Source organism: Homarus americanus, unplaced genomic scaffold (genome assembly GCF_018991925.1).
Source record: "Homarus americanus isolate GMGI-L3 unplaced genomic scaffold, GMGI_Hamer_2.0 scaffold48226, whole genome shotgun sequence".
Classification (NCBI taxonomy): domain Eukaryota; kingdom Metazoa; phylum Arthropoda; class Malacostraca; order Decapoda; family Nephropidae; genus Homarus; species Homarus americanus.
In genome coordinates, this window is record NW_024730579.1 from 573,901 (window position 1) to 596,500 (window position 22,600).

A 22,600-nucleotide genomic window follows, 5' to 3' on the forward strand; every position below is an offset into this window, starting at 1 on the left:
CTCACCCTCCTTCCTCTCCCTTCCTCACCTTCCCCCTCCTCTCCCTCACCTCCCTCTCTCTCCCTTCCTCACCTCCCTCCCCTTCCTCACACCTCCCTCTCCTTCCTCCCCTCCCTCCTTCCTCACCTCCCCCCTCCTCTTCCCTCACCTCCCTCTCTCCTTCCTCACCTCCCCTCTCTCCTCTCTCTCCCTTCCTTCCTCACCTCCCTCTCTCCTTCCTCACCTCCCTCTCTCCTCTCCTCCTCCCCCTTTCCCTTCCTCTCCTCCCTCCTCCCTCTCTCCTTCTCACCTCCCCTCTCTCCTTCCTCCTCCCCTCTCTCCTCTCTCTCCCCTTCTCCTTCCTCACCTCCCTCTCCTCCTCTCTCCCTTCCTCACCTCCCCTCTCTCCTTCCTCACCTCCCCTCTCCTTCCTCACCTCCCTCTCCTTCCTCCTCTCTCTCCTTCTCTCTCTCCCTTCTCCCCTCCCCTCTCTCCCTCTCTCCTTCCTCACCTCCCTCTCTCCTCTTCTCCTCCCCTTTCCCTTCTCCTCCCACCTCCCTCTCCTCCCCTCTCCTTCCTCACCTCCCTCTCTCCTTCCTCACCTCCCTCTCTCCTTCTCTCTCTCCCCTCTCCCTTCCCTCTCCTCCCTCTCTCCTTCCTCACCTCCCCTCTCTCCTGCTCTACTCTCCCCCTTATCCCTTCTCCCCACCTCCCTCTCCTCCCTCTCTCCTTCCTCCCTCCCTCTCTCCTTCCTCTCCCCTCCCCCTCTCTCCTCCTCTCTCCCTTATCCTTCCTCTCCTCCCTCTCTCCTTCCCTCACCTCCCTCTCTCCTGCTCTACTCCCTTATCCCTTCCTCCCTCCCTCCCTCCCTCTCTCCTTCCTCCCCTCTCTCCTTCCCCTCCCCCTCCCCTCTCTCTCTCTATCTCCCCTTATCCTTCCCCACCTCCCTCTCCTCCCTCTCCTTCCTCCTCCTCCCTCTCTTCCTCACCTCCTCTCTCCTTCCTCCTCCCTCTCTCCTTCCTCCACCTCCCTCTCTCCTGCTCTCTCCCTTATCCCTTCTCCTCCCTCTCCCTTCCTCCCCCCTCCCTCTCTCTGCTTCCTCTCCCCTTCCCTTCCTCACCTTCCTCTCCTCCCTCTCTCTCCTTCCCCACCTCCCTCTCTCCTTCCTCACCTCCCCTCTCTCCCTGCTCTACTCTCCCCTTATCCCCTTCCTCACCTCCCTCTCTCCTTCCTCACCTCCCCTCTCTCCTGCTCTACTCTCCCCATTTCCCTTCCTCACCTCCCCTCTCCTCCCTCTCTCCCCTTCCCTCCCCACCTCCCTCTCTCTTCCTCCCTCCCCTCTCCTGCTCTACTCTCCCCCCGTTCTCCCTTCCTCTCTCCTCCCTCTCTCCTTCCTCACCTCCTCTCTCCTCTCTATCTCCCATTATCCCTTCCTCACCTCCCCTCTCCTCCCCTCTCTCCCCTTCCCTCACCTCCCCTCTCTCCTTCCTCTCCTCCCCTCTCTCTCTCTCTCTCCCCCATTATCCCTTCTCCCCTCCCTCTCCTCCCTCTCTCCTTCCTCCACCTCCCTCTCTCCTTCCTCCCTCCTCTCCTCTCTTCTCCCCTTATCCCTTCCTCACCTCCTCTCCTCCCTCTCTCCTTCCTCACCTCCTCTCTCCTTCCTCACCTCCCTCTCTCCTGCTCTCCCCGTTATCCCTTCCTCACCTCCCTCTCTCCCTCTCTCCTTCTCACCTCCTCTCTCCTTCTCCCACCTCCCTCTCCTGCTCCCTTACTCCCATTGTCCCTTCCTCACCTCCCTCTCCTCCTCTCTCCTTCTCCTCCCTCTCTCCTTCCTCACCTCCCCTCTCTCTCCTCTCTCCCCCATTCTCCTTCCTCCCTCCCTCTCCTCCCCTCTCTCCTTCCTCACCTCCCTCTCTCCTTCCTCACCTCCCTCTCCTGCTCTCCCCCGTTATCCTTCCCCCTCCCCTCCCTCTCTCCTTCCTCCCTCTCTCCTCCACATGACTCGTAACCTAAGAGAACTCCTGTCGAACTATTCCCAGAGTCGGGTTAACACAATATCAGTAGGCAGTGAGCCAGGTAGGTTGGTTTCGTGTACAGGTGTGTTGAATCTTGACATTGTTGTTCCTTTAGCTGCTGTGGTATACGGATGCTCTCTCTCTCTCTCTCTCTCTCTCTCTCTCTCTCTCTCTCTCTCTCTCTCTCTCTCTCTCAAAACTTCCAAACTATACTCTTTCTACCTAGCTCCAATATAACTCTACTGGTTCCAATACTCTGCTTGATGGTGAGTTCATGTAATTACTTTGCTCTGCTTCTCTTTAGCTTTTCACATAATACACAACTTTCTCTCTCTCTCTCTCTCTCTCTCTCTCTCTGTCCTTCTCTTTTCACTCTCTCTGTCCTCTTATCACTCTCTCTCATCTTCCACACACACACACACACACACACACACACACACACACTCTCTCTCTCTCTCTCTCTCTCTCTCTCTCTCTCTCTCTCTCTCTCTCTCTCTCTCTCTCTCTCTTTATCTCTTCCTTTCTCCCGGTTGAGTTGGTTTTGTCAGTAACTGCTCTGAAGATAAGTCTCTCGCCCCTTCCTCCTTCCCCTCTCCTTCCCTTCCTCCCTTCCCTTCCCTCCCCCCTTCCCTCCTCTTCCCTCTCCCTTCCCCTTCCTTCCCTTCCTTCTCCCCCCCCCCTTTACCTTCCTCCTCTTCCCTTCCTCCCCTTCCCTTCCCTCCCCCTTACCTTCCCTCCTCTTCCCTTCCTTCCCTCCCCCTTACCTTCCCTCCTCTTCCCTCTCCCTTCCCCTTCCCTCCTTCCTTCCTCCCCCTTTACCTTCCCTCCTCTTCCCTCTCCCTTCCTTCCCTTCCCTTCCCCTTCTCTTCCCCCCTTTACCTTCCCTCCTCTTCCCCTTCCCTCCCCCCTTCCTTCCCTCCTCTTCCCTCTCCCTTCCCTTCCCTCCCCTTCCTTCCCTCCCCTTCACCTTCCCTTCTCTCCCCTTCCCTTCCCTTCCCTTCCTCTCTTCCCCTTCCTTCCCTCTTCCCTTCCCTTCCCTTCCCTCCCTTCCCTTCCCTCCCCCTTTCCTTCCCTCCTCCCCCTCTCCCTTCCCTTCCTTCCTTCCCTTCTCTTCCTCCCCCTTCCCCTTCCTCTCTTCCCTCTCCTTCCCTTCCCTCCTTCCTTCCCCTCCCCCTTTCCTTCCTCCTCTTCCCTCTCCCTTCCTTCCTTCCCTTCCTTCTCTTCCCCCCTTTCCCTTCCTCCTCTTCCCTCTCCCCTTCCCTTCCTCCCTTCCTTCTCTTCCCCCCTTTCCTTCCCTCCTCTTCCTCCCTTCCTTCCTCCTTCCTTCCTCCCCTTTACCTTCCCTCCTCTTTCCCTCTCCCTTCCCTTCCCTTCCCTTCCTTCCCCTTCTCTTCCCCCCCCCCTTTACCTTCCCTCCTCTTCCTTCCCTTCCCCTTCCTTCCTTCCCTCTTCCCTCCCCTTCCTTCCCCTCCTCTTCCCTCCCTTCCCTTCCTTCCCTTCCCTTCTCTTCCCCCTTTTCCTTCCTCCTCTTCCCTCTCCCTTCCCTTCCCTCCTCTTCCCTTCCCTTCCCTTCCCTTCCTTCCCTTCTCTTCCCCCCCCTTCCTTCCCTCCTCTTTTCCCTCCTTCCCTTCCTCCTCTTCCTTCCCTTCCCCTTCCTTCCTTCCTTCCTTCCCCCCCTTCCTTCCCTCCTCCCCTCTCCTTCCTTCCCTCCTCTTCCCTTCCCTTCCTTCCCTTCCTTCCTTCTCTTCCCCCCTTTACCTTCCCTCCTCTTCCCTCTCCCTTCCTTCCCTCCTCTTCCTTCCCTTCCCTTCCCTTCCCTTCCCTTCTCTTCCCCCCCTTACCTTCCTCCTCTTCCCTCTCCTTCCCTTCCTTCCCTTCCTTCTCTTCCCCCCCCTTTACCTTCCTCCTCTTCCCCTTCCCTTCCTTCCTTCCTTCCCTTCTCTTCCCCCTTTCCTTCCCTCCTCTTCCCTTCCCTTCCTTCCCTTCCTTCCCTTCCTTTCCCCCCCTTTACCTTCCCTCCTCTTCCCTTTTCCTTCCTTCCCCTCCTCTTCCCCTTCCTTCCCTTCCCTTCCCTTCCTTCTCTTCCCCCCCCCCTTTACCTTCCTCCTCTTCCTTCTCCCCTTCCCTTCCTTCCTTCCCTTCTCTTCCCCCCTTTTTCCCTCCCTCTTCCTTCCCTTCCCTTCCTTCCCTTCCCTTCTCTTCCCCCCCTTTACCTTCCCTCCTCTTCCCTTCCCTTCCTTCCTTCCCTTCCTTCTCTTCCCCCTTTCCTTCCTCCTCTTCCTCTCCTTCCCTTCCCTCCTCTTCCCTTCCCTTCCCTTCCCTTCCTTCCTTCTCTTCCCCCCTTTACCTTCCCTCCCTCTTCCTCTCCTTCCTTCCCTTCCTTCCCTTCTCTTCCCCCCCTTTACCTTCCCTCCTCTTCCCTTCCCTCCTTCCCTTCCCTCCTCTTCCCTTCCTTCCTTCCCTCCCCTTCCTTCCCTCCTTCCCCTCCCTTCCCTTCCCCTGTCTAGTTTAGTTCACGAGATAATCAAAACATCCTTATACTCTACCTACCTGAGAGATTGGGTTTTGGTCTAGATTGGTTTAGTTTGGTTTAATCTGGTTAGGTTGTTAGGTTAGGTAGGTTAGGTTGGGTTAGTTAGGTGACCGTTCCACCTTCCAATTGTCATAGGTATCCATGGTGTCTGTTCCGAGACCCAGTATGTGTCGGGCGTAAGGTGCAAACTTCAGCTTCCTCATCTGCCACACACACACACAACAGAAATATTTTCTGGCATTTCTTCCTCATTAGTGACTTTAGCAACACCTGCCCTTGACGACGGACACAAAATACTCGAAACAAAACCTAACGTGACAACCAAACTAACCTAACCTAACGTGCAACCAAACCTAACCTAACCTAAAGTGACCTAACCAAACCTAACACCTAACCTAGTGACCCTAACCAAACCTAACTAACCTAACGTGACCCTACCAAACCTAACCTAACCTAACGTGACCTAACCAAACCTAACCAAACAAAATCAAACCTAACCCAACCTAGACCAAAATCGTAATTAAAAGTGGACACCATCTAAATATATAATAAACTGGGGGGTGGGGGGTCTATCTTCATATGATCCCAGAATGCAGAGATGGACACAGGTTAATAGGAAGGTAATGCAGGTGATGAAGGGTGATGAGGAAAAGTGAGAGAGATATTTACAAAAAAAGAAAAAAATAGGTGAGAAATAATAATGACGTGAAATGAGAGGAGAGAGGAGGAGGAGGGGCGGGGGGAAAGAAAGATGACAAAGTGTGAAAAATGATTTGAAGGAAGATGGGAGGTGAGGTGTTAGGAGAAGAAAGAGAGGGAATGCAATAAGAGAGAGAGAAAGGGAGAGAATTGAATTGGAAAGATAGTTTAGGCATTATGAAAGGACGTCTTTGGTTCTTGAGTACGATGACTTGGCCTTTTGATTACGATGAGTTGGTCTCTTGCGTATGATGACTTTATCCTTTGAGTACGATGACTGCCTCTTGAGTACTATGAGTCCTTGCGTATGATGACTTTATCTGAGTTTGATGACTGCCTCTTGAGTACTGTGAGTTGGTCCCTTGCGTATGATGACTTTATCCTTTGAGTACGATGACTGCCTCTTGAGTACTATGAGTTGGTGCCTTGCGTATGGTGACTTTATCCTTTAGGTACGATGACTGCCTCTCGAGTACGATGACAACCCCTTGAGTGCGATGACTTGATTATTTGAATACGATGACTTGACCATTTGAATACGAGGACTTGGCCCTTTGAATACGATGACTTGATTCTTTGAGTACGATGACTTTGCCTCTTGAGTACGATGACGTGATGCTTTGAGTACGATTACTTAACCCCTTGAGTACAATGACTTGATTCTTTGAGTAGAATGACTTGATCCTTTGAGTACGATGACTTAACCCCTTGAGGACGATGACATGACCCCATGAGTACAATGACTAAACCCTTTTGAGTAAGATAACCTCGTACTCAAGGGGGGTTAAGTGATCATACTCGAGGGGTTAACACCCCAAGAAGACGAGAGATATAAGAAAATGGCGAGAGGAAGAGAAAACGAATAAGGAGAGAACTATTGACGAAATGGGATGAGGGGAGATATAAAATGAGGAGATAAAGATGAAGAGACGTGAAGAGAGAATGATAACGCGGATAATAACACTATATAGTACAGATGACCACCACAAGATGGCTCTGGTTCACCCCCCCAAAAAAAACAGAAGTAAACATGAGAGTTATAGAAGATCATAATTAATGTGTTATTTCCCGAGAACAAAATAATCCCTCACGACCAAAACAACACGACCATCAAGGAAACTGAACGACGCGTAATTCGTGACCATAACTTTTGGAGGAAAACGTCAATAAGATGGTTTAAATGTTAGTGAAGTCTTCGGATATAACAGGCATTAGAAGTTATCAGAAGAATCTAGTACTATGACAGTTAAATAGTAATGTAATTAAGGTGGTTTTGGCGTGAGGAGGGTGGAAACAGATTGGAGGAAGTGTTGTGTATAGAGTTGTAGGGTTGTGTGCTCGTGTTGGATATGCAAAGTGAGTTACAACCACATCTTTAATTCAGAACAGGTCGACATAACCATACACCCAGTTGTTGGTTTGTGTGGTGGTGTCCTAATGAAGGTCCTTTGGGTGGTCGTCACACCTCTACCCGTGTCTCTCATTATCTAGGATGTTGCACCTGAACCAGAAATTATGACATGTAAAGGGATATCTTGTTGGCGTCAGTAAGAGACTCTGGTTAAGTTTCACCTCGTAGGGAAGATAATTTGTTTCTCCTGATAGTGTTAGTCCATCGTCTTTATAGAAACCCGGAGTAAAGAGGGTGACGTACACACTACCGCTGATTTACCTTTTGTGGTCATTCCCGGTACACGACCTTACACTGTGACCGACCACCACGATGTCACCAGTAACGACTTCCTTATCCACGTACCTCAGCTGCTGATCTGAGCAGAAGCGGCGACTTAAAACAGTATATATATATATATATATATATATATATATATATATATATATATATATATATATATATATATATATATATATATATATATATATATATATATATATATATATATATATATATATATATATATATATTACGAGAGCCTCCAAATTTTCTTGATCATCCGAGACTTATTCTGGGAACTGGAATGAAGACAAGAGCTTAGAGCTTAAGTGTTCTCATCTTTTATTATCTTGGGACGTGAATATACTGTTATTGTTACGACCAGGAACCTCTCTCTTACTTACTGTGTCTCATGTTTGTGTACAACTTCTCAGTTTAATTATATATATATATATATATATATATATATATATATATATATATATATATATATATATATATATATATATATATATATATATATATATATATGTACACGAAGTTGTGGGCGGCGGGTCGTGTGGACGTCCATACAGTAATAATAAATAAGAGGAAGAAAGAGACAGCACAGTGGTGGTCGCCCGGCTGATGAGAACACAAGACTTCTGCTCATGAGAATTCCTTGTTATCTGAGGTCATATATTACACAACACTTCCCAGCTGAGGAAATGTAACCAAGCCATCCTCCAGTCCGTGATTATGTAGTGTGGCTTAACCTTACTTACCCGAGATACAACTTGAGGCTGATAGTGCTGGCCAGTAAGGTCCTGCCTCACTTACCACTGTAATGCTTGCTGATGAAAAGGTGGAGTAAAGATGAGCACAATATAATTATGAAAATCACAGGAACTCTCAAGGCAAAGTGTGATGACTGGAGGAACAGAAATAATAATGGTAATAAAAGATAACAACACAAAAGACGACAAGAGAGATAGACAAGACGTGGAAGACAACACAGAGTAAAGAAAGAACGAGGAAAACCAACAGTAGAGCTGAGAGAAATCAAGAGAAAATAGATGAAAGAGATAAAGGAGAAACTTGAGATGTGGTCCGTCAGAACGAGCCATTGATCAGCTGATGTTGGTAAACAAACAACAGTGGAAGATGGCCGGGGGGCCTCTGTCAACAGTGATCGTTGTGGTGAAAAAGAGTGAGAATGACCCGTGGCTTCTGGTGAAATGTGGTTGTTGTTGTGGTTATTGGGATTTTAGTAAATGTAGTGGCTGTGGTTGGTAGATATGGTGATGGTGGTGGTTGTTAATGTGAATACTGTGATGCTGTTAATCGTGCATGGTAGCAGTCATGGTGAGGGTTGTGGTAGGGATGACGGTGTGGTCAGGTATGAGAGGCGTAGCGGTAATAGTAGTAGTAGTAGTAGTAGTAGCGCAACAGGGGAGGTGGATACCAGTGAAGTAAACAAGATTCGAAGGTCCATTACGACAGAACGACAGCACAGCCAAAGTGATAAGTTGCAGCAACTGTTGCTGCAAGTACCAGAGAATTTGAAAAAAAATGACTATAGCGCAGGAGGTGGGCGCCTCGAACTGGTTAACTACGTTACCGATAAGGGCAAATGGTTTCAGTCTCATTAAACAAGAATTTACAGATGCCAATGCTCTAAGGTACGGTAGGCCAGGAGAAGGTTTGCCCTCCCAATGCGTGTGTGGCTCTTCCTATGACGTCGATCACGCCATGGTATGCAAGAAAGGGGGCTTCATATGCATGAGGCATGGCGAAGTTCGGGATCTGACAGCAAAAATGTTGAAGGAAATCTGCCGTGATGTCAGGGTAGAACTGACCCTCCTTCCATTGGACGGTGAGAATTTCCAATATTGGACTTCAAACACATTCAACGAAACCCGTGTTGACGTCAGTGCTCGAGGATTCTGGACACGGGGGCAGCGAGCCTTCTTCGACATCAGGATTTTTTATCCCATGGCTGCATGTCACCGTAACTTACCTCTCGATGCTGCACACAGGAGGAACGAGAACGACAAGATAAGGGCATACGGGGAGAGAATTCAGAACGTTGATCAGAGCTTCACTCCTCTAGTGTTCACAACCTCTGGTGGGATGGGACCAAGTGCAAGATGCTTCTACGCCAGACTCGGGGAGGTGCTATCCGAACAGAAGCAGCAGCCCAGAAGTTATGTTACACCTGGATGAGATGTCGACTGTCCTTCTCTCTCCTTAGGTCGGCTTTACTCTGCCTCAGGGGAACGAGAGCATCGGCCCCAAAGCCGACAACAGTCGCAGATATTGACTATGAGGCAACAGTCACTGAATGCCACATAGATCTGCGGCTCAACTAACTCAACACAGTTAGGATAGCTACTTATGTATTAGGATATTTAATATTAAGGTAATAGAATGGTGGCGAAGGAACGGCTATTGGGGGAGGCTGGAGGCCATTATTAAAAAAATAATAGTAGTAGTAGTAAGAGTAGGAGTAGTGGCGCTGGAAATGGTGATAAAAGTAATGATGGTGATTGTGATAGACAGTGGTTGGTGCTGGTGGTGACAATAGTGGTGGTGGCGCCGACAGAACTGGGAAAAAAAGAAAAAAATTGATGGTAGTAGATCTGTTTGAGGCAACACTGGTACAATATACTGTGATTATTACGTGTATCTCTCTCTCTCTCTCTCAAGAAAATTAATTGGGTCCAGTTTACTGTGGTTCGTGCAAGAGTCGGCGGATTAATGGTGTAAAATCACTAAAATTAGCATATTCTATTATCTCAAGACTGTGTGTGTGTGTGTGTGTGTGTGTGTGTGTGTGTGTGTGTGTGTGTGTGTGTGTGTGTGTGTGTGTGTGTGTAACAAATGACAGCATTCATGCTGACACTAACTGTACGAGCATCGAGGCTACCATTATCCCTGAGCAACTACGCTGGACCGACCATGTTATGCGCATGGACGACAGTAGACTGCCAAAGCAGCTACTTTACAGTCACCTAACGAATAGTAAACGTAACGCTGGCGGGCAACTGAAAAGGTATAAGGATAACCTTAAGACAAACCTGAAAAGGTGCCAAATCGGCCCCCTCACCTGGGAGTCGATTACTCCACATCGTAACGCTTGGAGGAGCACCACACGAGAAGGTGTCAATACTTTCGAGTTAGTCCGACTGCATGCCGACGCAGACAAACGCCAACGCCGGAAAGACGCTGCCACCGCCCCTCCAGCACTAGATGTAGCCCCCCACATGTGCAACAACTATGGATGACTCTGCCGGTCCCGTATCGGCCTCTGCAGTTACCTCAAAACTCACCAACGAAGGTGACATCCCTAATAACTCATATCATTGTACCATAGCTGGATGATCGTCAAACTCGATTCCGGGTGACAGCAAAGTAGTAGTAGTGTGTGTGTGTGTTACAGGTAATGCACGAGATGTTTGAATACTTCCTACTGTAATAATAATAATAATAATAATAATAATAATAATAATAATAATAATAATGATAATAATAATAGTAATAACAATAAATAACAAATACTACTATTATTACTACTACTAATAATAATAATAAATAATAATATAGTATAGTATAATATAATAATTGTCTCGGCTTTGATGAAGAAGAGTTCATCTTAAACTTTACAAGTGTAATATTCTTTTAATTGAGTTTATAAGACGGGCAGATTAACCAGGCCTCAGCAGGTTGTGATGGTAAGGTTATGTTATGAACGGGGTTGTGATGGTGGGTTAGGTTAGGTTATTAGGTCTATATTTTTTATTTAATTATTGAGAGTTTTTCATCGTATAAACTACCAATGCTTCTAGGCTCATTATTCACCAAACTACTGAAAAAAAAATCCTATGGTCCTCTCGAAGGTAAAATGCTACAAGATGATTAAATTTATATACAGTATATATAAGGCTCCCGTATCAACCAGTCGAACCCAAACAATTACTGTATACATCAGAGAGGAAGAGCAGCCACACACCCCACCAGCACAACACGAACCCTGTAGGAGGCAGGAAAAAAAATATACCCGACCAAGAACATGTCAAGAGAACCTAAAACGATCTGTCACGACTTGATTGAACCGGAATTAGATTCGTAGATGGTATGGGTGTTTTTGACAAGGTATTGACGTGTTGATGTGGTGAGAGAGAGAGAGAGATAACTATTAAAGATAATTTACGTTTGAATGAAGATACAATGATTATATGAGTATTATAATAATGATGATGATAATATAACAACAGCAACGACAATGATGATGATAATAATAATAATAATAATAATAATAATAATAATAATAATAATAATAATAATAATAATAATAATAATAATAATAATATCTGTCATTTTCAGTAAGTTAGTAAGTCCTCTTCATCAGTATTTGTCTTCATAAACAGGCCCCATTCCCTACCCCCCAATCTCACCTTCCTCTTCACCCGCCCACCCCTCTTCACCATCACCTCACCCCCGCTCCTCCCCACCCCTCATCACCATCACTCCCTGCCACACATCACCCCAATGGTCGTCTAGTGACACTGAATATGGAGATTTACGTCAAGAAGTAACATGTGAGCTATTTTAGTGACAGATCCAATCCCGTGTGTAGTGTTCACTGTCCCTGCCGTCAACGTCACCACCTCGCTAGATTTAGTAGTGGACAGGTGTTTACATCCTGGGGGTTAAATTTTCCCAAAGGGGGTAAATTGAGTTTTTTCCGACAGGTATAATGGGTGATAGACAGTGTAAGAAGTGACAACAAGTATTTTTGCACACGGACAGGAAGGTTTAGTAGTCACTAGTTCACGTCTTTGTTTTCATGAATAAATTACCACAATCTTGTTTGTCTTTAGTTATGGATTGGATGTGATGTTGTTATTTTCTTGTTTACATAAATTTATTAATAAATGAATTATTCAAGAGTTTAGTTTGTGGTATAATAATCATCACATAATAGCACCCAGCTCCGGTGAACTAACTTTCAGGGATAGTTAAGCCTTGGTCATGTAGGGTGATGGGTGAGTGTGAGGTGTGTGTGTGTGTGTGTGTGTGTGTGTGTGTGTGTGTGTGTGTGTGTGTGTGTGTGTGATCCTCCGGTCTGTACAAAAGGAAGCACTTTTCGTCAGAGGTATACGATCAAGACAAGAAACAGTCGGTCTCTTGGAGGTACCTGGGTGAAGGCTTCGACTAGGTCTAAAACAATGGCCTTGCTCTCTAAGGGTCGTGGTACATTATTTTTTCAACCCATATTGGAACAGCAGGTTGTATCCTCTGGTCGACCCTATTACCTGAAGCCGTAAAAAAAGTTGCAGGGAACTCATTGAGTGTGGCTGTAAAGGTTTACTGCGGTTAAGATGTTATGTGCAGGTGTACTGACTCTAGGTGTACTGCACAGGACACACAGTACTCAGGGTGTGCTGGATCTCAAGTACATCCAGCCCTTAGTATAACAAGCCTTGATAATCCCACATATTAATTTTATTACCATACAATATTAATTGATCCACCTCAATTTCAATATGTTTATCAAAATAACCTCATATGGTGTATAACTTTGTTTATTGTTGATATGTTGACGATAACTTACAAACTTACTTAGATTTTTTTACTTAGAATTAGATTTAGTTGTTTATCTTTAATGTATAGTTTGTAGAGTTTCTTCACACTACACCAGGAGACACACTAACAACTTCTGTCCTTCACCACCTTCAGGAGTGTACTGTAACGCTACCTGGGACTCGCTCTATTGCTGGCCGGCGACGAAGGCTGGGACAACAGTGAACGAGTCCTGCACTACGGTCTTCAGTGATGTACCAGACTTCCGGGACCCTGATGGTGATACCCCCCACCTAGGACCCCCTCAGCCATCACCTCCCAGCACCCTCACCTCCCTAGCATCCGATCAGCAACTTCCCCACTAGCACCTCCTTCAGCCTCAACCACCTCCCCCCACCACCATCCTAGTGTCAGCATAAAGAATAATACGAGAGAGTAATTCCCTATTTATACAACCAAAACTACCCCTTATGGTGGGATTCGAACTAAGGACACCCAGAATACTTACCTCAGACAATAGCCACTCAGCCATAAACGAGTCATAAAGTTACGTCTCTCTCAGGTTAAGTCTCACTGCCGTCACACAACAGACACTATCTCTAAAGGATTGTGATCTGACATACTGTACACTTCAGCTTCACCCATGTGTCATATATACAGGGGTTTTTGTCACTTAGTCATAGTAAGTCGTACAGACAATAACAGGACCGGTCATTGGTACACAACTGCTTCACCCTTGTACTAGTATGATCATTTCTCGGTCAGTCAGTCAGTCAGTCAGTCAGTCACACAATTAGTCAGTCAGTCAGTTAAGTAATTTGGCAGCAGGGTTTACCATTAGACAACACATTATACTTCCAATGTCTTCCCAGGCGGTAGTACCTCCCTGTTTGATAGCTGCCTACTGAATGAGTGAGTGAAACAGTGAGTGAGTGAGCGAGTGAGTGAGAGAATGAGTGAGTGAGTGAGCGAGTGAGTGACTGAACGTCGTAGTCAACAATACATTATGTAACAGCAGCCTCGACTGTTTTATACCTTACGTTAATTATGCATTAGTGTCTCTCTCTCTCTCTCTCTCTCTCTCTCTCCACGTACTACTGGGGGTTAGGATAGGTTAGGTTAGGTTAGGTTAGACTGTATTTTATATCACAAACAAATTCTCAGGAGTGAAAAACAAAGATACGGACAGATAAATATGAAGAAGTGGGGAAAGGGAGAAAGAAAAGAGAATAAACAAATAATCTAAGAGACAGAGAGAGAAAGAAAGAGATAGTGAAGATATAACGAGAGATAAGATAACGAAATTGAAGGCCATTAGAAATTAGTGGCTCATACAAAACAAGAAAGCCAATGTACCATTATACCAGCACCACTGTACCATTATACCAGCACCACTGTACCACACTATACCAGCAACCACTATACCATTATACCAGCAACCACTGTACCACACTATACCAGCACCACTGTACGACTATACCAGCACCACTGTACCAATGTCTTCTCCCCCTCACAGCGTTGGCGTTCCGTGAGTGTGACAGGTCCGGCTCCTGGCTCTGGGGTGACTGGACAAATTACTCCCAATGTCTCAACGTTATAGAACACCAGGTCAGTACAGGTCATTACAGGTCATTTCAGGTAATTACAGGTCACTCAAGGTTATTACAGGTTGCTAAAGGCCACTACAGGTCACTCATTAATCCCTGTATTCCTTCAAACATACATACATACATACATACATACATACATACATACATACATACATACATACGACGAAAAGGAGGAGGAGGAGGAGGGCGAGATGAGGATAAAAAAGAATAAGAAGAACCAGAACAAGAACAACAAGAGCAACAAGAACATGAAGGATGAAGGACGCGGCAGGTAATCGGGTTAACCTTTAACGATGATGATGTGGCTTTTGACAACTTCGAACCGTAAATCCTGACAAGATTTTTTCTGACTAAAATTAGAGCCGAGTTTCTGAGGGAAGTTATAGGTACAGAGTGTGTGTGTGTGTGTGTGTGTGGTGTGTGTGTGTGTGTGTGTGTGTGTGTGTGTGTGTGTGTGTGTGTGACAGAAAGTTACATATAGAAAGACAATTTAAAACAGATGAAAGGAGTGCTCAGGTGTAGGCCAGGTACAGGGAGGTAAACCTTTAATTATGCATCGGAGATTAGGTTAGGCTAGGTTAGGTTAGGTTAAGATTACATAGATTACAGGTACAGTGTCAAGTAGCGGAGATTAGATTAGGTTAGGTTAGGTTCGATTAAGATTACATAGATTACAGGTACAGTGTCAAGTAGCGGAGATTTGATTAGGTTAGGTTAGGTTAGATTAAGATTACATAGATTACAGGTACAGTGTCAAGTAGCGGAGATTAGATTAGGTTAGGTAAGGTTAGATTAAGATTACATAGATTACAGGTACAGTGTCAAGTAGCGGAGATTTGATTAGGTTAGGTTAGGTTAGATTAAGATTACATAGATTACAGGTACAGTGTCAGGTAGCGGAGATTAGATTAGGTTAGGTTAGGTTAGATTAAGATTACATAGATTACAGGTACAGTGTCAAGTAGCGGAGATTAGATTAGGTTAGGTTAGGTCAGATTAAGATTACATAGATTACAGGTACAGTGTCAGGTAGCGGAGATTTGATTAGGTTAGGTTAGGTTAGATTAAGATTACATAGATTACAGGTACAGTGTCAAGTAGTGGAGATTAGATTAGGTTAGGTTAGGTTAGGTTAAGATTACATAGATTACAGGTACAGTGTCAAGTAGCGGAGATTTGATTAGGTTAGGTTAGGTTAGGTTAAGATTACAGATTACAGGTACAGTGTCAGGTAGCGGAGATTAGATTAGGTTAGGTTAGGTTAGATTAAGATTACATAGATTACAGGTACAGTGTCAGGTAGCGGAGATTTGATTAGGTTAGGTTAGGTTAGATTAAGATTACATAGATTACAGGTACAGTGTCAAGTAGTGAGATTAGATTAGGTTAGGTTAGGTTAGGTTAAGATTACATAGATTACAGGTACAGTGTCAAGTAGCGGAGATTTGATTAGGTTAGGTTAGGTTAGGTTAAGATTACATAGATTACAGGTACAGTGTCAGGTAGCGGAGATTAGATTAGGTTAGGTTAGGTTAGATTAAGATTACATAGATTACAGGTTCAGTGTCAAGTAGCGGAGATTAGATTAGGTTAGGTAAGGTTAGATTAAGATTATATAGATTACAGGTACAGTGTCAAGTAGCGGAGATTAGATTAGGTTAGGTTAGGTTAGATTAAGATTACATAGATTACAGGTACAGTGTCAAGTAGCGGAGATTAGATTAGGTTAGGTTAGGTTAGATTAAGATTACATAGATTACAGGTACAGTGTCAGGTAGCGGAGATTAGATTAGGTTAGGTAAGGTTAAGATTACATGATTACAGGTACAGTGTCAGGTAGCGGAGATTTGATTAGGTTAGGTTAGGTTAGATTAAGATTACATAGATTACAGGTACAGTGTCAAGGAGATTAGATTAGGTTAGGTTAGGTTAAGATTAAGATTGTTAAGGTACAGTGTCAGGTAGTTGAGATTAAATTAGATTACATGTAAGTGTCAGGTAGATTAGCATAGATTACATGTACAGTGTCAGGTAGCGGAGATTTGATTAGGTTAGGTTAGGTTAGATTAAGATTACATAGATTACAGGTACAGTGTCAGGTAGCCTCACGTATCATACCTACAACAGATAATTACTAACAGTCAAACACCGTCACTTCTGTAAGCAGGCGACGTCATGGGTAGTGGATTCAGTACGGTACATCATCTTCCTGGGCGCCCTGCTCTCTCTCGTCACTCTCACCATCACCATCTTCATCTTCACATACTACAGGTAAGCCTCCCACCCCACCTCCTCACACCTTCTCACCCATCTTCACATACTACAGGTGCCTCCCACCCCACCTCCTCACCTTCACCTTCACCCATCTTCACACCCACTGAAATCTTAAGCCATTGGGTAACAGTTTCATGAATCTTTTATCTCTTGTCTTTGTTTTCGTTCATTCATTTCTGTTTTGTAGATGAGAAGAGATGTAGATACAAGACCAAGAAAGACACTCTAAAAGGACCACATTTAATTGAACAGTATTGAGAAAAGCAAGGACAATATAATTTCTATCCCCATCTTGAACCTTTATTACCGATCTCACCAAAAACATTCTGTGTTTTTAGATATTGAGAGAACAATAACACTTCTTGAAAGTTTTTTACCAATACCAGTTAAGGGGGAATGAGAATTACCTGCCCAAATCTTACCTGCCCAAGTCTTACCTGCCCAAGTCTTACCTGCCCAAGTCTTACCTGCCCAAGTCTTACTCTGCCCAAGATTATCTGCCCAATCTTACCTGCCCAAGTCTTACCTGCCCAAGTCTTACCTGTCTAAGTCTTACCTGCCCAAGTCTTACCTGCTGCCAAGTCTTACCTGCCCAAGACTTACCTGCCCAAGCTTATCTAGTCCAAGTTCCATCCAAGACTTTGCCCAAGTCTTACCTGCCCAAATCTACCTGCCCAAGTCTTACCTGCCCAATCTTACCTGCCCAAGACTTACCTGCCCAAGCCTTACCTGCCCAAGTCTTACCTGCCCAAATCTTACCTGCCCAAGTCTTACCTTGCCCAAGCCTTACCTGCCCAAATCCTCATCTTGCCCAAGTCTTACCTGCCCAGTCTTACCTGCCCAAGTCTACCTTCCCAAGTCTTACCTGCCCAAGATTTACCTGCCCAAGTCTTACCTGCCCAAGATACCTGCCCAAGACTTACCTGCCCAAGTCTTACCTGCCCAAGACTTACCTGCCCAAATCTTAACTGCCCAAATCTTACTCCAGTCTGCCCAAATCTACCTGCCCAAGACTTACCTGCCCAATCTGCCCAAGTCTTACCTGCCCAAGTTACCTGCCCAAGACTTACCTGCCCAAGTCTTACCTGCCCAAGTCTTACCTGCCCAAGTCTTACCTGCCCAAGTCCTGCCCTGCCTGTCTTACCTGCCCAAGACTTACTCCTCCTGCCCGGCTCCTAAGACTTACCTGCCCAAGTCTTACCTGCCCAAGATCTGCCCAAGTCTTACCTGCCCAAGCAGACTTACCTGCCCAGTCTTACCTGCCCAAGACTTACTAAGTCTTGCCCTGCCCGTCTTACTGCCCAAGACTTCTGCCCAAGTCTTACCCACCTGCCTTCCGCAAGTCTTACCTGCCCAAGTCTTACCTGCCCAAGTCTTACCTGCCCAAGTCTTACCTGCCCAAGTCTTACCTGCCCAAGTCTTACTCTTGCCTGTCTTACCTGCCCAAGATCTTACCTGCCCAAGTCTTACCTGCCCAAGACTTACCTGCCCAAGTCTTACCTGCCCAAGACTCCTGCCCAAGTCTTACTTGCCCAAGTCTTACCTGCCCAAGACTTCCGTCAAGTCTTATCTGCCCAAGTCTTACCTCCAAGTCTTACCTCCCAAGTCTTACCTGCCCAAGACTGCTCCAAACTTGACTCCCCATTCCAAGTCTTATCCTGCCCAAGACTTACCTGCCCAAGATCTGTCCACTCGCCCAAGTCTTATTGCCTACCCAAGCTCCATGTCTAAGACTTACTGCCCAAGTCTTATCTTGCCCAGCCAGTCTTACCTGCCCAAGTCTTACCTGCCCAAGACTTCTGCCCAAGACTTACTCTGTTTTGCTGCTAAGTCTTGCTCCAAGTCTTCACTCCGCCCAAGTCCCTGCCCAAGTCTTACCAGCCCAGCAAGTCCACCTGCCCAAGTCTTACTCTGCCCAAGTCTTGCAGCCCAAGTCTTCTGCCTAAGTCTTACCTGCCGTTCAAGTCTCAAGTCTTACCCTGCCCAAGTCTTACCTGCCCAAGTCTCTTGTTCCTGCCCTAAGACTTACCTGCTCCAGACCCTGCCCAAGACCTCAAGACTTAAGTCTTACCTAAGTCTGCCCAAGTCTTAGCTTCTGCCCAAGTCTTACCTGCCCAAGATCTTACCTGCCCAAGTCTTACCTGCCCAAGACTTCTTACCTGCCCAAGTCTTACCTGCCCAAGTCTTACCTGCCCAAGTCTTACCTGCCCAAGTTTACCTGCCCAATCTTACCTGCCCACTCCAAGTCTTACCTGCCCAAGCCACCTTAGTCTGCCCAAAGTCTTACCTGCCTGTCTACCTGCCCAAGTACTCATCTTACCTGCCCAATGCTTACCGCCCAAATCTTTCACTCCGTCCAAGTCTTACCTGCCCAAGCATCTCACCTGCCCAGTCTTACTCCAATCTAGCTACCTGTCTTACCTGCCCAATCTTTACTTAGCTCAAGTCTTACCTACCCAAGTCTTAAGTCTTACTCCAAGTCTTATATTCTCTGTCTAAGTCCATTCCAAGTCCATCTGTCTGCCCAATTCCCGGCCCGTCTTATCTCAACTGCCCATCTTATTCCTGCCCAAGTCCACCTGCCCAAGTCTTACCTGCCCAAGTCCATCTGCCCAAGTCTTACCTACCTAAGTCTTCTGCCCAATTCTTACCTGCCCAAGTCTTATGCCCCAAGTCTTACCTCCAGTCTTACTTCAGTCTGGTTTCATCTGCCCAAGTCTTACCTGCCCAAGTCTTACCTTGTCTTACCTGTTTTACCTGCCCGTTTATCCTCAAGTTCTACTCTGCCCAAGTCTTACTCCAAGTCTTACCCAATCCAAGTCTTACCTACCCAAGTCTTACCTGCCCAAGTCTCACTTAGCCCAGTCTTACATACCTGTCTTACCTGCCCGTCTTACCTGCCCAAGTCTTCACCTACCCAAGTCACCTGTCTTACCTGCCCAAGTCTCACCTGCCCAAGTCTTACCTGCCCAAGTCTTACATACCCAAGTCTTACCTGCCCAAGTCTCACTCCAGCTCAAGTCTTACATACCAAGTCTTACCCACGGACTTACTGCCCAAGTCTTACATGCCAAAGCCTACCTGCCCAAGTCTCACCTGCCCAAGTCTTACATACTGTCCAACCTGCCCAAGTCTTACATACCCAAGTCTTACCTGCCCAAGTCTTACCTGCCCAAGTCTTACATACCCAAGCCTACCTATCCAAGACTCTAACCTGCCTAAGTCTTACCTGCCCAAGTTTTACCCACCAAGATCTCTGTCCAAGTCTAAGTCTTACCTGTCTAAGTCTCACCTGCCCAAGTCTTACATCCAAGTCTCACCTGCCCAAGTCTTAACATCCCAAGTCTACTCATGCCCTGTCTTACCCACTGCCCACCTTACCTAAGCCTTACCTGCCCAGTTTACTCCACCCAAGTCTTCTACTCTAAGCCTTACCATCTAAGTCTTACCTGCCCAAGTCTTACCTGCCCAAGTCTCACCTGCCCAAGTCTTACCATACCCAAGACTTACCTGCCCAAGTCTCACCTGCCCAAGTCTTACATACCCAAGCTCTACCCACCAGACTTACTGCCCGTCTTACATACCCAAGCCTTACCTGCCCAAGTCTCACCTGCCCAAGCCTTGCCACCCAAGTCTCACCTGCCCAAGTCTTACTACCCAAGCCCACTCCCTCCAAGTCTTACCCGCTTACACCCAAGCTTTACCTACCAGTCTTACCTTCTGCCCAAGTCTCACCTGCCCAAGTCTACATACCCAAGTCCACCTGCCCAAGTCTTACATACCCAAGCCCACCTGCCCGTTTACATTCCACCAAGCCTTACCTGCCCAAGTCTCACCTGCCCAAGTCTTACATACCCAAGTCTCACCTGCCCAAGTCTTACATACCCAAGCCTACCTGCCCAAGTCTTACCTGCCCAAGTCTTACATACCCAAGCCTACTCCATCCAAGACTTACCTGCTTAAGTCTTAATTCGCCCAAGTCTTACCTGCCCAAGTCTCACCTGCCCAAGTCTTACATACCCAAGTCTCACCTGCCCAAGTCTTACATACCCAAGCCTTACCTGCCCAAGTCTTACCCACCAAGCTCACTCTACCCAAGCCTTACCTGCCCAAGTTTTACCTACCCAAGACTTACCTGCCCGCTTCCTACTCCACCAAGTCTTACTCTGCCCAAGACTTCACCTGCCCAAGTCTTACCCACCCAAGTCTTACATCCAAGCCTTACCTACCCAAGCCTTACCTGCCAAAGTCTTACCTACCCAAGTCTTACATACTCCAAGCCTTACCTACCCAAGCCTTCACCTGCCAAAGTCTACCTTGACCCAAGTCCACTCCACCCAAGCCTTCACTCACCCAAGCCTTACTCCCAAAGTCTTACTTACCCAAGTCTTACATACCCAAGTCTTACCTACCCAAGTCTTTACCCACTAAGCCTTACTCACCCAAGCCTTACCTGCCCAAGTTTTACCTTACCCAAGACTTTACCCACCTGCCTTACCTGCCCAGTTTTACCCACCCAAGACTTACCTGCCCAAGTCTTACCTACCAAGCCTTACCCACCCAAGCCTACCTGCCCAAGTCTTACCCACCAGTCTTACCTACCAAGCCTTACTCCACCCAAGTCTTACTCTACCCAAGTCTTACCTACCCAAGCCTTTACTCACCCAAGCCTTACCTGCCAAAGTCTTACCTACCCAAGTCTTACATACCCAAGCCTTACCTGCCCAAGTCTTACCTACCCAAGCCTACCTACCCAAGCCTTACGTGCCCAAGTTTACCTACCCAAGACTTCACCTGCCCAAGCCTTACCTGCCCAAGTCTTACATACCCAAGTCTTACCTACTGTACTAAGTCTTACCTACCCAAGACTTACCTGGCCAAGTCTTACCTACCCAAGCCTTACCTACTAAGCCTTACTTGCCCAAGTTTTACCTACCCAAGACTTACCTGCCCAAGCCTTACCTGCCCAAGTCTTACCTACCCAAGCCTTACCTACCCAAGCCTTACCTGCCCAAGTCTTACTTACTGTACCCAAGTCTTACCTACCCAAGTCTTACCTACCCAAGCCTTACCTACCCAAGACTTACCTGAAGCCATGAATTACACTGACTGAAAATTAAGAAAGAACCGTAACAACGCAGTCTTAAAAAAACACAAATTAAAACGATGATTTTATGACGAAAACATAAACTGATACATTTCAAGATTAATGAAAAAAAACTAATAATTTTTAAAAACAAGAGAATAAACTAATAATTTTTAAAAACAAGAGAAAAAAATGATAATTTTTAAAGGTCTCATTACCATCGAGGGAGACACCGACACATTTTCTTGAGACTAATTAAAAAAAAAAGAAGCGAAATTTAAAGAAAATTGAATAAGCTCTTCACCGTTCAAGGAATACACCAATATTGAAGATAATTTACATAGGCTGCCAGATGTGTTATAGTCAATGTTTATGATGTATATACTTAGTGAAGGGAGCGGTCAACAGAGGGTCAGGGAGTGGTCAACAGAGGGTCAGGGAGGGTCAACAGAGGGTCAAGTGAGCTGTCTACAGAGGGTCAGGAAGCGGTCAACAGAAGGTTAGGGAGCAGTCAACAGAAGGTCAGGGAGCAGTCAACAGAGGGTCAGGGAGTGGTTAACAGGGGGTCAGGGAGCGGTCAACAGGGGGTCAGGGAGCGGGGGGGTCAGGAGCGGTCAACAGGGGGTCACAGGAGTCAGGGGGGTCACAGGGGGGTTACAGGGGTCAGGAGGGTTAACAGGGGTAACAGGGGTCAGGGGCGGTTAACAGGGTCAGGGGTCAGGGGGGAGCGGTCAAAGGGGTCAGGGAGCAGTTAACAGGGGGTCAGGAGCAGCACAGGGGTCAGGGAGCGGTCAACAGGGGGAGCGGTTAACAGGGGTCAGGGAGCGGTCAAGGGGTCAGGGAGCGGTTAACAGGGGGTCAGAGAGCGGTTAACAGGGGGTCAGGGAGCGGTCAACAGGGGGTCAGGAGCGGTTAACAGGGGGTCAGGGGAGAGGTCAACAGGGAGTCAGGGAGCGGTCAACCAGTCCATCACTAACACGGGAAGTCTATTATGGAAGAGATTGCCGGAGGGAAGGAGAGAGAAAAGAGAGATAGAGGGAGGGAGAGGAAGGGAGGGAGGAGAGGGGGAGGAAGGAGGTAGGGAGTGGGTAGAGGAAGGAAGGTAGGGGAGTGGGGAGAGAAGGGAGGTAGGAGGAGGGGAGAGGAAGGAGGTTGGGAGGGAGGGGA

The 22,600-nt window shown here is 46.8% G+C and overlaps 1 protein-coding gene across 2 annotated transcripts in view; it reads left to right on the forward strand.

Moving 5' to 3' along the window:
• LOC121867048 (corticotropin-releasing factor receptor 1-like) overlaps positions 1-22,600 on the forward strand; it is a 51,052-nt gene that overhangs the window by 13,285 nt on the left and 15,167 nt on the right. Inside the window, exons 3-5 of one of the 2 annotated variants that reach the window (XM_042366806.1) lie at positions 12,620-12,742; positions 13,980-14,071; positions 16,238-16,344. In XM_042366806.1, the coding sequence (XP_042222740.1) occupies positions 12,620-12,742; positions 13,980-14,071; positions 16,238-16,344 (322 nt within the window). The remainder of the gene's footprint in view (positions 1-12,619; positions 12,743-13,979; positions 14,072-16,237; positions 16,345-22,600) is intronic. The other variant, XM_042366807.1, reaches the window with a different exon arrangement.